Here is a 16209-nt window from a genome sequence, read left to right on the forward strand (position 1 = left end):
CCCATATTTCACGTGCTTTATCGATTTGACCAGAACTACTTCTGCTAAATTTCTCTCGTAAACTTCCGGGGCTGTGTCTCTTTCCGTTTGAGGTAGTATTTCTTAGCCTCAACAACTTTTAGACGCCTGGACTTCAACTCCCAGAATTCCGAGATTGGAACTAGGGAATTCTGGGAGTAGAAGTCCACGCCTTCGAAGTTCTTAGTCGAGCACACTAAAGGCAAAGAGCGTAAGCGCTAGTGACGAAAGCGACTCGTCGCTTTCTTTTGGCGAAAGCACGACGCTTTAACGCAATTCTGGGAGGCCGGGCGCGCCTGTTTGAGCTGCGCGAAAGCATTCATTTTCGCGAAGCGTGGCGAGGAGCGAAGGCTTCGCTGATTTTGCTGAGGAAAGAAACGTCTGAGACGGCGAAGCCGCCGGGATGTTCGTGGCGCGAAGCATCGCAGCTGATCACCGCGACCTTATCCACGATGTGTCTTTTGACTTCCATGGACGGCGCATGGCCACTTGCTCTAGTGACCAGAGTGTTAAGGTGTGGGGAAGGCTCGGAGCAAAACGCTATACTCTCTCTTTAAAAAACAATTTTTTTTTTAGGAAGATGAGTCAGTCAACATGCTCGTTCAGTCTAGTCGCAATTTTCTGTGTTTGGTAGAAAATGCAATTGCTGTGAATAGGATAACGCCGAGGTCTTCAAACTTGGCAACTTTAAGACTTGTGGACTTCAACTCCCAGAATTCTCCAGCCAGAGCTGGCTGGAGAATTCTGGGAGTTGAAATCCACAAGTCTTAAAGTTGCCAAGTTTGGGGACTCCTGGAATGGAATTCTTATGTTGAGAACCACGATTCGAGAGTCCGCTTTGGCTGAGTTTGCACAACATGCTAAACTGATGGCATTTAGGTTTGGTACATTGACAATTAGAATTGGAAGCCACTGTTCGTGGTCTAGTAGGTTTGAATCTTCCCAACGGTGATTTATTATAGTACCCCAGTGTTAAGCAAACTGCAGATTAGCATAATGTATTCACCTACTATTGCACTTAAGGCAAAGGGAACAATTAATAAGAATTACACATTGACATTTTATCCCTTTACAGTAACCATGCTCTCCCTTGCAGTTCCCATGTATTTATAGTCATTGGATTTTGAAATTGTAATGCATTTTTATTTCAAAGTCTGTTTTTGCAAATCCAGATGGAATGGTAAACTTTAAATCTTGCATAGAAATCAAATTCTTTCCTTAGTGTAATATGTTACCGTAACAAACCCTAATGGTATCCTTTATGTCCTTAGTTCAAAGAGATTTTTGAAGTAACAAAATAAAGCTAAGTCACAAAAGGTTCCCCGTGACTAGAAGCCCAAATTAATTTTTGTAATTGGAGAGGTTTAAATAGCCACAAATTATTATGCTGTAGTTAAATAGTTGCAGAATTATTATGAAGCCGAAAATGGGTAGATATTGTTTTGATTTACTTCTTAGTCACAAGATTGCTTGTTTCGAAGGAAAAACCTATGAACTTGATTATGTTTTTGTACCTATTAATAATATGCGCAGGTTCTTATTTGTTTTATATGTGACCTAGAATCTAGTTGGAGTGCTTAAGGAGTCTTTTTTTCTGATAAGATTTTCTACAAGAACCGATATGAAGAATCATATATGTCTTCATTTTAAATGAAACATGTTTGCCTTACTAGGTTTGGGACAAAGGTGAAAATGGAGAGTGGCATTGTACTGCCAGTTGGAAGGTAAGAATTTGAATCCAATATTCAAATATTGAATATTAATGAGTTCTAAAATCCTGTTGATGCCTACCTAAAGGTAATTTTCTTTGTTCTCAATGGAACTAGGACTGCTAGATCTGTTCTCCAAAAATCTGGAGGGTCAGAAGAAGGAAACAAAGACATACAGAAACTCTTAACACTTTGCTATCATCTCGTATATGCAAGTTTTTGCAACTGCAATACTCACATAGAACTCTCATCTTTGTAAATGTATTTAGAATTGCAGTTTTTTGGGATAATGTTAAACACAGCCGCAGAATTTTGGACTTATTAATTTATCGTTTGGTATCTACAGAAATCATGCAATCACTGACATATAAATATAGACAGGTATTCCTGTACTTATAACAGGGGTGTCAAATTCAAGGCCTGCGGGCCTACATGATTAGATCAAAGCACTAATTCGTTCATTGTAATTTTAATTTATCTTAATTCTGCAGACACACAGTGGATCTGTGTGGCGTGTGACATGGGCTCATCCGGAATTTGGACAGGTCTTGGCTTCTTGCTCTTTTGATAGAACAGCTGCTGTTTGGGAAGAAATAGTAGGAGAATCAAATGATAAACTTCGGGGGCAAAGTCACTGGGTAAGTTTTGAAAAATGGATAGTTGAAATATTTAGAATTTATGATATCCTTGATAACAATACAATTTAGCAAACAAAATATTCAAATTAACAGATGTATTTTATATTTGTTATTTTCTTTCATATTTCTCTTTGCAAAATCCCATTAGGAATCACTATGATCTGTACATCAGTTTTATTTATGCAAGAGAATTGAAGCCAAAATCCTAGCAGAATTTTGTTTTTACACAGTTGATTGTTACTTAACAACCATTTGTTCAGCAATCATTTACAGTGGTGCTGAATGAATGGAGTTTGACCATTTATTAAAATTATAACTTTAGCAGTACTCTTGCATTAATGTGGTAAAAATTTGGTCCATGTTTATGACTGCAGTGTTCAGTCCATATGTCCCCCATCTCTGCCTTTTTGGGTGCCATTCCTTATCCCAGCCACCCCCAGTTGATCTACTGAGTGGTATGGGATTCAGTTTGTGTGCCAAAGGGAACTCTGCTGGTTTCCCAATTTACTTCTTAAAAATGGATCAGAATACCAGCCCAAAAATACACCAGACGGAGGAGGAAAATAGGCAACCACAACAATAGAAGAGGAAAGGAAGAGAGGAAGAGGAGAGAAGAAGAGAGGAAAGGAGAAGGAAAGAAGAAAGAGGAAAAGAGACGAAGACTGGGGGGGATAAGAAGAGGAGGAGAGAGGGTTTGAAGGGGAAGGGGAAGAGGAAGAGATGAGTAGGGGAGAGGAAGGGGAAGAAGGAAATGTATACCTGCAAATGTATGTATAAGACTAAAAATTAAAAAAAACTTTTTTTTAAAAAAGAATTTTATTTTTCAAGTGATCCCTTAATATTTCCTGTTCTGGGAATAATATATTTCTATAAGCCATTTTGAAATACGAAGCAATCATATATTTTTCTTTGTAACTTTGTAGCTTTAAAGATTTCTAATGCAAAATCCATTTTTCAACACTATAAATTATATGTGCAATAATAACCATACTTCTAATAATCTATTAATAATTTTCTTACAACTGCTGTATTTTTAGGTAAAGAGGACTACCTTGGTTGATAGTAGGACCTCAGTTACAGATGTCAAATTTGCTCCCAAACATATGGGTCTCATGTTAGCAACATGTTCAGCAGATGGAGTTGTTAGAATATATGAAGCTCCAGATGTCATGAATCTCAGTCAGTGGTCACTTCAGCATGAAATTTCATGTAAATTAAGCTGCAGTTGTATTTCTTGGAATCCTTCAAGGTAAGTTATTAATTCTTTAGAAAAACTACTGAATCATGAAAAAAATCTCTCTTAATTTGAAACTAATTAATATGCATCTGTAATTGGCATATAAAATTATAATTTTTAGTATAGAGATATTAGAACTGGAAGAAAATTTGGATTTATAATCGAAGGATCAGTCAGCAGAGATGTAAGTGACTTTGTTTTAGGCTCTGGAAAGTTGTTTTCAATAAAAGTATCTCAGAATGTACTACTAAGAAAAAAAAACCATTGAATTTCATTCTTGTATGTGAATTTAAACTATGAATAACACAGGAGAATTTTGGATTTATTATCCATAGTTGTTTTAGACTAATTCTTTTATAGTTCTAATTGTTAAAGAGGTTGCCTAAGCATATTTTATTTTTAATTGTAGTTCTCGTGCTCATGCTCCTATGATAGCTGTAGGAAGTGATGATGGTAGTCCTAATATACTGGCTAAAGTACAGATATATGAATACAATGAAAATACCAGGTGAGAGGAAAAAACAGCTACTATAATTAAATGTGTGGTGATATTGCTGAAACATTGAAATATGAATAAAAATTACTAAAATGGCATTTTGGGAATGAAATATATTAAATGGTTAGCATGCATTAGTTCTTGATATGTTTTTGGTTTTATAGTATAACTTATATCCAAATAAAAAAATTCTACAAATACAATTATATGAGTGTACATTCATTCCATTCCTATAGTCACCCATCTTAGTCAATGACTCTGGGCAGCTTACAATTCAAAGAAATAAAAAATACCATAATATTTTAAAAGCAGAAAAACAATAGAAATATCCAAAATAAATATACATGGCAGTGAAGATACTTGGCTAGTTAACTGTACAGCCAAGAAATCATAAATAGTGGTCCTCCATCATAGTTCCCAAAATTAGTTAAGATTTGTTCATTATTCTCTTGCATTAACAAGGACCTTGCAGGTCATCTAATCCCATCCCTTGCCCAAGCAGGGGACCCTACATCTGCCTCCATTTAGGATCAAACTCACAACCTCCTGATTGTGAGGTGAGAGCTCCTCTAGGCCACAGCAGCAGGTGTGATTGATACTAGTTGGAACCAGCTTTAAAAAAAGTCTGGCATAAAATCTTAAGTAGAATTAAAAATTAAGCTTACATGAAAGAACTTGGTTAATGCTCCCCCTCCCCAAAGGAAACTGGACTGTAATGATGTTATATAAGAGAATGAAAACTCTTTATATGTTACTCAGGAAGTATGCAAAAGCCGAAACCCTTATGACAGTCACAGATCCTGTGCATGACATTGCTTTTGCTCCAAACCTTGGAAGATCATTCCATATATTGGCAGTAGCTACCAAAGATGTACGAATATTCACATTAAAACCCCTAAGGTAAGTTTTTCAAGCAAGTCCTTTAATATAAAACATTTGTGAATAACTTTGTTCTCAAGGGTGAGATAATCCAGTAATCTACCAGTAGTAATTTTATTTAGCAATTAACTCTTTAATAATTATTTTGTTGCAGGCTATAAAGGGAAAATGCAGTTCTATTCAATGTTTTACTCTGATTTTTTCAAATGATTTCTTTATTATTATTATGTTAAAATGAAACAACATGTTTTTAAAGTAGCATGTATTGAGTAGACTAAGTACAATTCAGATGTGTACTTTTTTTAATAGAAAAGAATTGAGTACTTCATCTGGAATGACAAAATTTGAAGTTCAGTTAGTGGCCCAGTTTGATCATCACAATTCCCAAGTGTGGCGTGTGAGCTGGAATATAACTGGCACAGTACTTGCATCTTCAGGTGATGATGGATGTGTAAGGCTTTGGAAGGGTAAGCATCTTCCTTCCTTCCTTCCTTCCTTCCTTCCTTCCTTCCTTCCTTCCTTCCTTCCTTCCTTCCTACCTACCTACCTACCTACCTACCTACCTACCTACCTACCTACCCTGTAAACTGCTTAGAGAGGGCTGAAAGCCCTATGAAGCGGTATATAAGTCTAACTGCTATTGCTATTCCCTCCCTCCCTCCCTCCCTCCCCATCTCATCTCAGAGAAGACACTGAAGCATACACTAAAATCATAAAATAAAATATTTAAACACAGTGTAATTACAGCACTGATTATTTTAAAAAGGCTAAGTAAGAACATTGGCTATTCCTAACATACCTCAGCAGATCACCATTTGCTTGAGACCACCATGGCTATTGATATATTCAATTTTTGAGAGATTTCTGGAAGGATGGCAATGAAAAGTCCATTCTAACCTTGGGCGGGGGAGGGGGGATAATGTTACACAGAACAGGGGCCTTGGCAGAAATGCTAGATATAACTCCTTAGTGGATGGAACCCACAACATATTTTTTCTGGCTGTGGTGGGATTTGATAATGTAATTGGGAAGAGGTAGCCCCTCAAATCTGGTCCATGTCATGAAGGTCAAAATCAGCACCTTGAATTGTAGCTGGAAGCTAATTGGCAACCATTGCAGCTCATGAAGCAGAAATATAATATGTGGCATTCTAGGGGCACACATAACTGCTTGTGCTGCCACATTCTACAGTGCGTTTCCGGTGCAATTCAAGATGATGGTGAATACTTATAAAACCCTACATGGCTCGAGACCAGGGTTCCTGAGGGATCACCATTTTTCCACCTGTAACAAGATCAAATAGGATGGGCATATCCTATATGCCTGCAGATCTCGTTAGCCAAAGAATGTTGGCTGACAGAGAATAGAAGGCAAGCTTTTTCTGCAGCACCCTCTGCTCTGTGGAACATCTTTGCTTCGGAAGTTAGAAATACTGGAATTGGATAGTATAGTAATGCAACCTGAGGCATTTATTAATGAGTTGTGGTCCATCCAAAAATAAATAAGATATAAAAGGCGATGATCATGAAGAAATTATCAAAAAATATTAAGATAACAATATGTGTAAAAGCATGCTTTGTGGAGGAAGGGATTCAGATTGACTTCCCCACAACTTTCTGCAATGTAAAGGAGAGAAGGAAATGCAGTCAGACTTGCAAGATTCTGTTAGTGTAGCCAATCTCAATAATGCTCTATCTTTAAAAGCAGGAACAGTGGATTTACTGACTTTTTAAAAAATGCCAGCAGGGCAATTGTGCAGGCCTGGTCTAGATAATTGCCAGTTCATGCTGAGACAATAAATGCAAAAGCATCCCTTTTCCAACAGCAGTAATCCTGGCTCAATGCCTCGAAGTTTTATTTTTGGGTCTTGGTCTATGAGCATTCTCTTAAATTTCATTCTAATTTTAAGAATAATCCAACTCACTAAGTTGATAAATTCATTAATTATTAGGCTGAGATTTTTCCCATGAAAAATTTAATTCCTTTATGTCCACTCTATTGGATAATTATAATCTGAATATTTGATATAGGAGTATTCAACTCCCAACATTTCCCGGACAGCCTGTATATTAATTATAACTATGTAAGTAGAACCTTTTGCTAAACATTCAAATGGGATTTGTATATTTCAATTTAGCTAATTATATGGATAACTGGAAGTGCACTGGAATACTGAAAGGCAATGGAAGTCCAGTCAATGCTAGTTCCACACAGCAGGGAGTTTTTAATGCTCCTGTTGGCACAGCAACTTCAACTCTCCAGAATTCAGTCAATGGATCATCGGTTGGCAGGTATGGTTTTTTTTATGAGAGCTTCACATTCTTAGTTCTTAATTCTCTAAATATTTAATTTGCTCCTCACTAAAAACTTGACCATGTCTTGTCATTTTATACGTATTCTTGTTTAATTACAAAAATCATTTCAGTTGTTCAGTTATGCTTGTCCTATTAGTGCTGCATCAGATCTGTTCTAATATACATAATGGCCAAAATGTGAATGAGCTTACTTTCATTTATCATTCATCTTCTATTTCAAATGCTTATATGAAAGGATCTGGAATAGGTGAGGATAGGAAGCACTATTCACTCTATTTTTTCCTGTTTACAATAATTATCTCATTTTTCTATTTGTCCACTAATTGCCTTGGTATCTTTCAATCAAAATCCATACTAAACCTCTTAAAGGGAGAGAAAATAAAATTTGCCAGTCTTTTAATACCTAACTTAAAAGTCATTGTCTAGCTGCATTTTGGGTCATGAGGTTTGAAACGAAATGTCAGGGCTGGAAAAGATGTAAAAAGGGATCAAAAATGATCAAGCAATTCAAACAAGTACAAGGAAAGGAGGTCTACGATTCTTTAGCTTGAAAGAAGGCAACTTAGAAGGGACAGGATCAGGGTGGGTAAAATTATACAATATGTAGAGGAAATGGGCAGGGAGATGGTCCTTCTAAAGCATTAAGAAGGGTTATTCAGTGACATTGGCTGAATAATTGAAAGGAAATTTAGTGCAGATGAAAGAATTAATTTTTCACACAACGTATAATTAAATGTGGAAGTCATTAGATCAGGGGTGATCAAACTCACGTCACACATGATGTACACATGATGTATCGGGACTCCCCCCCTTTGCTAAACTGGACATGGGTGTGGCCAGGGTGTGAGGCATCTGGCGCATTGGCTAGGAGTTTGATAACCATGTATTAGATGATGTAATAGCCAATAGCGTGGGTGGTTTCAAAGGATCATTGGATAAATTTGGAGAAGAAGGTTTACCAAAGCTAATTGGTCTTGAAGACTCCACAATATCTCAGATGTCTCTTCACTGGCAAGAGTGGCTTCATCCTTTGACTTCACAGTTTGGGACTAGGATCTTTCTTCAGTTTTGTTTTTTACCTCAAAATCAATTTATTTAAATACTTTCAATACATGAATTATCATTGGCATACTAACTTTAGGACTGCCATTGGAACAGGATATAGCTATAATAGTTACATTGATTGTTACAATACAAATCACGTGATAGATTTATTGCCATTTTTCTATAAATACAGGAGGAGATATTTTGTAAAATCAAAATATTGTTAAATATAGCATATGTCTTTGGATGAAGCCAAGGAACTGGGCAGTTTTCTATGTATTCAGAAAATATAGCTACACTTCTTTAGATAAATACATCCTTATTTCATACTTTTTGTCCTAGTATATACAATTTTCCTTATATTTACTTTCTCAATTGGAATTTGGAAAAAGGCAGGTGACAGATATAAAGAGGTATAAAACAATTGATATATGGTAACATTTCTTTAGCTATAGGTTTCCTTGCAGTATATTATGTCACAATGATGGTGGTTGATCAAACATGAGAATAAAATAAAAGTACTTAACAACTGCTTATGAGACTGAAGATGTTCTGGGGCTGCAGTTATTCAGCATAGCTATGGTAGCAAATATATTTTGTATATGTTTCCATAAGAAAAATAAGAAAAAATAAAATGGAACAAACTCTTAGACATTTTCACCTTTTGTTCTTGTGCTTATTAAACTTACCAGTCTTACTACCAGTTTAAATTAAGCAAGATACTTGTTTTATTTTCCCTGAAGATTGTGCAAAGGTCTTATTTCAAATAATAATTTTGGGTTCAGGAATAAAAACACTTACGAAAAAAAATCATCTGAAAATAATTTTAATTTTTGATAGCAGTTTGAAAGTAGAACAAAACCAGCTACATGTAATTTATTTCCTAAAGATTTTATGAGAACAAGAATGTAAATTCTAGCTTTTAGAAACAAGTTGATGGGTGCTTTATTGGCTCTATGGCACAATGTTTTGGTACTTCATTAATCAATTCAAGTAACACTACTAACGTGAGAAGATCAAAGTAATTATTTTATACTTAACAGAAAAATGATGTTTGAAAAGTGATTGGAGAATTAATCAACCTACCAACTGCTACTTTACAGTATTCTTATTGTGCTTATAACCACGTGTGTCTAAAATTGTTATGCATTTTCCTTTCCCCATTTGTATTATGTCCTTTTTAACAGAAAGCACAGCTGATACCAAGCTAACTGGAGTAACTTTGCTGTTTTACTGCTTGTTGCATGCACACAGGAATGGAAAGCGATATTTTCCCCCTCCCCATCGGCGTCTGACCTCTTCCAAAGACACCAGCAATCTGTCTACTACTAAATGCAAATCAAATTACTTTTTAAAAAAATACTACATGTGTACTCTACTAGCCAGCACAGTATGATCTTGTTGGAATCTGTAACAAAAAAAGTAACAGGATTCTCTTATGGATTCCATTTCTCAAAAAGACATGTTGCAAGAGAAAGCCGGAATTCACTAATGTAAAGAAGATTATTGTCCTTGCATTCTAAGCTTGTTAGGAGATAAATCCTTAATGCAAAACAATTGGAGTAACTGTTTTTCATTAAAATTATTTTGATTATTTTAACTTTGGCTTTTTGAAGTGTTCACATAGATGATTAGCAATTAGTTTTGCTAACTGGATGGATTGTAGTATACACTTAGTCATAAACAGTGTGAGCACATTGTAATTTGGCAACTGTAGAGTTGATATCAAATTATTTTGGTATTATTTCAGAACTACTTCAGATGAAAATCACAAAACTATTAGTAACTAGTAACTATTAGTAACATATTTTTGTTGTCTTGATAAGAATGATCTGAACATACCTGATAATTGCATGTTATAGTAGCATGAATCCATGCAATAATTAGTAAGATTTCATCTTATTGGTTTTGTGATGGAAATCTAGTCCAAATGAATGTTTGTTCTAGTTTGGTATGGGAATTATCATCTTGTGACCCCAACCAGTTCCTGCATTGCCAAGTATTTACACCTTGCTCTGTGCAGTGCAGTTGTTGCCTTGAAATAAACCGAAGTGGTGTCATAGGGCAAACATTCAATTAATGCCTTGTTTTACATAATGGCATGTCAGTGTGGCTTTAAATATGTCTTGTCTCAAAATTTACTAACTTTTCTGTTCTGTAAATTTATGTACATTTCCAAAGATTGTAAAGATTACAAAGTTTTCTTTTATTACGGGTAAGTCATAAGAAGTAGTATGGAATGATCTTTTAAGCCATTAGAAGTTTTGATTATTTTGTGTTTTTTCCAGAGAAATGTATATAAGCACACAGACTGTTATTGCAATGGAAAAAACCCAACTCTGTATATTGTGAAAATCTAACATTGTAAAACTATGTTTTTATTTTTAAGTTTGATGTTTTCATCTGAGTAGAGTTGATCTAAATTGGATGCAAATGAGTAGACCAATCTGGATATATAATTTGTGTCTGTTTTTCTGTAATTGCATTAAAACAGCATGATTTGTAGGATAAATGAGAAGGCATGCTGTTCAGAATCAGTTAACTTACATGTAGTATATTCATTTTACAATGAATGTAAAGGATAGTTCCTATTGTCTCGTATGATAATTTTCCTTTGGAGTAGTTTTAAAAAATGATAACTTGAGCTGAGAACTTGATTTTGTTTCTTTCATTTTGTCCCAGCATGTGTCTCTCCTCTCTGGTTCTTGTATTTACCACTATTCTTTCTGTTTTTCCCTTCTGTGTGGTGTTCCTGTCTGAATTGTTTTCAGGTATTTTTTTCCCCCTCTGGATTCCCCATGGGCTGGATCAAGATGGTCCAGTTATGCCCAGCTCTTACCACCACCACCTCCTCCTCCTCTTCCTCCTCTGATAGAGCACTCTTGCGATGCTGACACTGCCAATATCCAGTATCCTCACCCTCGCAGACGATATATTTCTCGACCTCTTAAGCTCTTACGTGAACATGAAGGGGTTTGATACATATTTAAAGCTGTATTAAAGCCTAACTCACATGCTTTAAAAATCTATTTCTTTTCGCTGTTCTTTTTTTTAACCTTTTTTCCAACCATAATTCAGAATAGGTTTTAAAGGCATGATCTATAATGCAAACTACAATATTTCAAATTTACTATGCTTAGTTCTGCCGATAATAAAAACTAGTTCTCTACTATTAACACTCAACAATCTAATGCAGCGTTCAGGATAAATTATGTGAAACAGTATTTTATCATTTAAAATATTCAATTTGTTGTAATCTATTAGTAATTAACTTTGTATTATTTGGGAATAATTTCTTAAAATTAAATACAGATGGAAAAAAACTTCCCTATAGTATATAAGTAAATTAAAAATTTTACATTTTAGCATAAGAATCTTTTAGGTCATCAGATTCCTTAGCTTTTTTCCATCTTTAGCAATTTCATGAAAGTCTTAAAAAATAAAGTACACATACTTATAACAAAATAAGAATATTTGTTGTTTGTGTAACTGTTGTATAATGATATCCACTACAGATATGAAAATAAATCAATAAAACATTGAGAAAGTATGTAGTGTGTTGCCTTCATTTACTTCAAAAAGTATAAGTAAATATTTGGAAATGATGATGTACCTTACTAAAGATTTTGTTTATTTTTGTTTATTATTTATTTATCTCATCTTAATGGCCAGTGACATGTTTGAAAAAAGAAATTGCCGGTTGGTGATAGAAAATAGCAATAGCAATAGCAATAGCAGTAGACTTATATACCGCTTCATAGGCCTTTCAGGCCTCTCTAAGCGGTTTACAGAGAGTCAGCATATTGCCCCCAACAATCTGGGTCCTCATTTTACCCACCTCGGAAGGATGGAAGGCTGAGTCAACCCTGAGCCGGTGAGATTTGAACCGCTGACCTGCTGATCTAGCAGTAGCCTGCAGTGCTGTATTTAACCACTGCGCCACCTTGGCTCTTATTTATGTTGAGAGGGGTAACAGGTGAGAGTAATGGGACTGCTATATTAGTCAGGAAAAATCTAGATCAGGGGTGTCAAAGCTGATTTCATTGAGGGCCATTATCAGGTTTGTGTTTGATCTTGAGCTGGGGTGGATGTGGCCAGCATGACATCACTTGTATAGGGGGGCTCTTGTGCTGGCCCGAGTGCTCTGCCAGTGAAAACAGGCTCCTGAGTTCCATTTTCGGCTGCAACGGCCTCTGCCAGTGAAAATAGAACTTGGAGGGCCACACATGGCTCATGAGCTCTGTTTTCAGCTTGGACAGTCTTCTGCAACCCTCTGCCAGTGAAAATGAGCTTGTGGGGGTTACACGTGGCACTCGCGAGCTCCAGTTTCTCTTGGGACGGCGTCCTGGAACTCTGCTAGCGAAAAGAGAGCTGAGGAAGGCTGCACGCAGCCTTCCCAAACTCCGTTTTCATTGGCAGAGGCAACATGGGCCGGTCCTTTGCTATTTCCAGGGGGTCCTGCGGGCCAGTTCTAAGCATCCCAAGGGCTGGGGCTGGCCCCTGGGCCTTGAGTTTGACACCCCCGATCTAGACAATTGGTAAATAGCAAAGAGATACAAAAGCCTTTTTTTGCTGTGATACAGTAATTGTCCAGATACTTGCATTCCTGAGAGAAATATATGTGGCATCTCTACATTTCAAATAAAGTGGTATTTTTAATACTGAATGGGACTTTACATCTAGTAAACCTTGTTTTGCTTTGATTCAATAGTATGTATCCTGCTAAGTACTTTTTCCAAAAGGCAACTGGACTTTTTTCCTTTGAAAACATTTCACTTCTCTTCCAAAAAGTTTTTTAGTTATATTTTTTGATAAGTTTTTCTTGGATGAGAAGTAAAATGTTTTCAAAGGAAAAAAAAAACCAAGAAAGTTTTGAAAAAAAGCACCTTTGGGGCAACCTTATTGATTGAGAATCTCCATAGACCACCTGCCAGTGTATATACCTGGGAGGAAAAATTCAAAGAATTATTTAATTTATATTGTCGCCTATTCGCACATGGTGACTCAAGGTGGCTTATAGAATATAAAACCTCATTTAAAACAATAAAATAAAAATAATCAAATAAATTAATATAATAAAATCACACACGCCCACGAAAGCACATCACAAATAATATTTCTAGAGGCTGAGGAACAGATTAGCTTCAAAACAGGTTTGTCCCACTCTTTTCTTTATAATGCAAAATGAAGGATTAATTTTCAACAGCTGAGGAACCCTCTACATTGCTGGAAGTCTATTACTACCTGTTACACAAGGCAATACGATATAACACTAGCACTTACTTTACAGTGCTTTTACAGCCCCCTCTAAGCAGTTTACAGAGTCAGCAATCTAGGTCCTCATTTTACCCACCTCAGAAGGAAGGGAGGCTGAGTCAACTTTGAACAGGTGAGACTTGAACATCTTTAATGCGAGACCCCTGCAGAGTAATAATGTATCTGAAGCCATCTTGCCCTAGAGTGTTTATCAAAACCAATTAGCAAGTCCATTAAGTCTTCTGTCGCATGGTAAATAGCAGTAAGGGGGATTCCATACAACCTTGTGGGAGGAACTAATATAATTATTGTACTTTCGCTATTTTAGATAAACAGTACTAACTTTGCCCAAACTCGTGGCTTGAAATTTTGGGCTGAGACAACTTAGAACTTCGCTGTCTTTGATCCGATCTAAGCGTAGTACATAAAATTATCTGCTACATGTCAATGAATACTTCAGCTTCAACCACAACAACACACCAGCACACAAAAGATACAAACTCAAGGCAAACCGCCTCAAACTTGATTGCAGAAAATACGATTTTAGTAACAGAAATGTCAATGCCTGGAATGCATTACCTGACACTGTGGTTTCTTCTCCAAACCCTCCAAACTTTAACCTTAGACTGTCTACTGTCGACCTCACCCCATTCCTAAGAGGTATTTAAGGGGCGTGCATAAGCGTACCAGCGTGCCTACCGTCCCTGTCCTAATTTTCCTTGTATTTGTGTCTATTTCATGTATTCATAATCATGTTTATACATACATCTGTTATCTAATACATGCTTGACGAAATAAATAAATAAAATAAGCTTCCATTATCTCCCCAACATCTGTGTCTCTGGGCAAGTTCCCGTGAATCTGGATTAGAGCGCAGAGTAGTTTGATAGTTTTAACAAAATATCCACCAGTCCCCGCTTCCTCAGGATTGAAGTTTATTATCCCAGGCCATTTGAAAGCAAGCGCGTCACTTCCTCTCGTCCAATCGAAAGGCCGCAGCCCTCCTCTTCTGTGTGATCTCACAATCCAATAGCGTTCCGCCTTTTTTTCTTGAACGAAAACCTGAGCGGGCTTGCTTGAGGCGCCTGAAGAGAAGGTGCGCGTGCGCATCGTCTTCGGGGAAAAAACGGGGGCGGGGGAGGGGGGTGGGAAGAGGGACGGTGGGTGGGTTATTTTTCTTTTCTGAGTTCGAGAGTGGTGGGATTTGAGGACTTCCGGGACGCCTTGGAGTGATTTTCCGCGTCCCTCGAGGCGTTCCCGCGCCCGGTCTGACTGTTGCGCTACGCTTGGGATTAGGTGAGCGCTTTGTTTCCTGTGCGTACCGAAAGCGGCTAAAGTCGAAAGGGTGGGGGGCTGGGGGAGGCGGAGGCGAAGTTAAGTCAGTTCCCGCTCTTCGTCGCGAGGCGCTCGGAACTTCTTAGTCCCCCCTCCCCCATTTTCCTACTCCCGCTGCGTTGGTACCGTCGGTTCGAGGAGCCGGTGCGGGCGACGCGCTGAAGTAGCGGGACGAGAGCCGGACCCTCGCTCCATTGATAGGGAAGAGCTCTTGGCCAGGAGATGGAGATGAAATTGCGGTTCTCGTCCTAATGTTTTTGGCGGAGGGGATTTTGAACACCTGTGAGCATCCCAGGTGTTAGTTGCTTGGGTGCCCCCGCCCTTACCTGAAAGGAGCCACTGCCGCTTCTGACTCGAAGTAAATTGGAATAAACTATGGCCAGCACTGATCCCCGTAATTTACCGAAGGATCCAATCTGTTGCTTTCCGGATGTGTTGGGCTATGAGAAATAGAGTTAATTTAAGACCTGTAGTATTTGGAGGGCACCAGGTGGAGGGAAGGATTAGCCTTCACCTTAGAATGTTTTTAACTCCTTGCACACTAAGACTTTGCTGAGTAGGTCTGTTTATGTCTCCTGGGGCAGAAAACCTGGTCCCTAGAGCCTAAATTGTCAAGATTAAGATTGGAATAAATTATGATCCAATCCAACTATTGTGAATAGCTGGGTGTTCCTCATGATCACCTACTTGTCTGCTTGAGATAACAGTTTTTAAACAAAGTTGAGTACAAATAACATTAAACAAAGGGGCTTTTATGGCAGGCACATGAAGACATAGATAAATTCACAAGCTTTTAAAGGATCTTTTCTGAACTACACTTTATTTCTTCCTGTGCCTGCCATTAAAAAGACCCTTGTTTAATGAATTGTTAGAAGTTTTAACAGAAAGACTAGTTTTGTCACATTTACAGAAATGTGAGATACAGGTAGTCCTCGATTCACAACCACAATTGAGCCCAAAATTTATGTTGCTAAGTGAGTTTTCTACCATTTTATGACTTTTCTTGTCACATTTGTTAAATCAGTGCAGCTGTTAAATTAGCAACATGGTTGTTAAATGAGTCTGGTTTCCCCATTGACTGCTTGTCAGAAGGTTGCAAAAAATGATCATGACCACACAAGACTGCAGCTGTCATAAATGTGAATCAGTTGTAACTCAATGTAAATCATGTGACCATCATATGCAATGGTCAGAAGTAACTTTTCAGTTCTGTTGTAACTTTCAAGGTCACTAAATGAACTATTGTAAGTCAAGGACTTACCTGTATTATGCAATTAAAATT

At 37.3% G+C, this 16209-nt stretch overlaps 2 protein-coding genes across 4 annotated transcripts in view; both read left to right on the forward strand.

Annotated features, from left to right (window-relative positions):
- The first annotated feature begins 259 nt into the window (after positions 1-259).
- SEH1L (SEH1 like nucleoporin) lies at positions 260-11620 on the forward strand. Of its 3 annotated transcripts, none has more exons than XM_014062398.2 (9): positions 260-532; positions 1692-1742; positions 2219-2365; positions 3403-3614; positions 4012-4110; positions 4858-4998; positions 5287-5444; positions 7115-7268; positions 9591-9936. In XM_014062398.2, the coding sequence occupies exons 1-9, from the start codon at positions 422-424 to the stop codon at positions 9730-9732; spliced, it is 1215 nt and encodes a 404-aa protein (XP_013917873.1). In that variant the 5' UTR covers positions 260-421; the 3' UTR covers positions 9733-9936. The 3 variants fall into 3 exon arrangements, with proteins under 3 accessions (XP_013917873.1, XP_013917872.1, XP_013917874.1); XM_014062397.2 differs by lacking the exon at positions 9591-9936 and adding an exon at positions 11108-11620 and having other exon boundaries at positions 261-532; XM_014062399.2 differs by having other exon boundaries at positions 263-532; positions 9524-9729.
- Positions 11621-14754: 3134 nt separating this feature from the next.
- CEP192 (centrosomal protein 192) overlaps positions 14755-16209 on the forward strand; it is a 77851-nt gene continuing 76396 nt past the window's right edge. Inside the window, exon 1 of the mRNA XM_087707311.1 lies at positions 14755-14888. The gene's annotated coding sequence lies outside the window, so the exon portion shown is untranslated. The remainder of the gene's footprint in view (positions 14889-16209) is intronic.

The sequence above is a fragment of the Thamnophis sirtalis genome, unplaced genomic scaffold, assembly GCF_051295495.1.
Source record: "Thamnophis sirtalis isolate CommonGarterSnake01/CBP01778 unplaced genomic scaffold, rThaSir2_p1.2 scaffold_2, whole genome shotgun sequence".
Taxonomy (NCBI): Eukaryota; Metazoa; Chordata; class Lepidosauria; order Squamata; family Natricidae; genus Thamnophis; species Thamnophis sirtalis.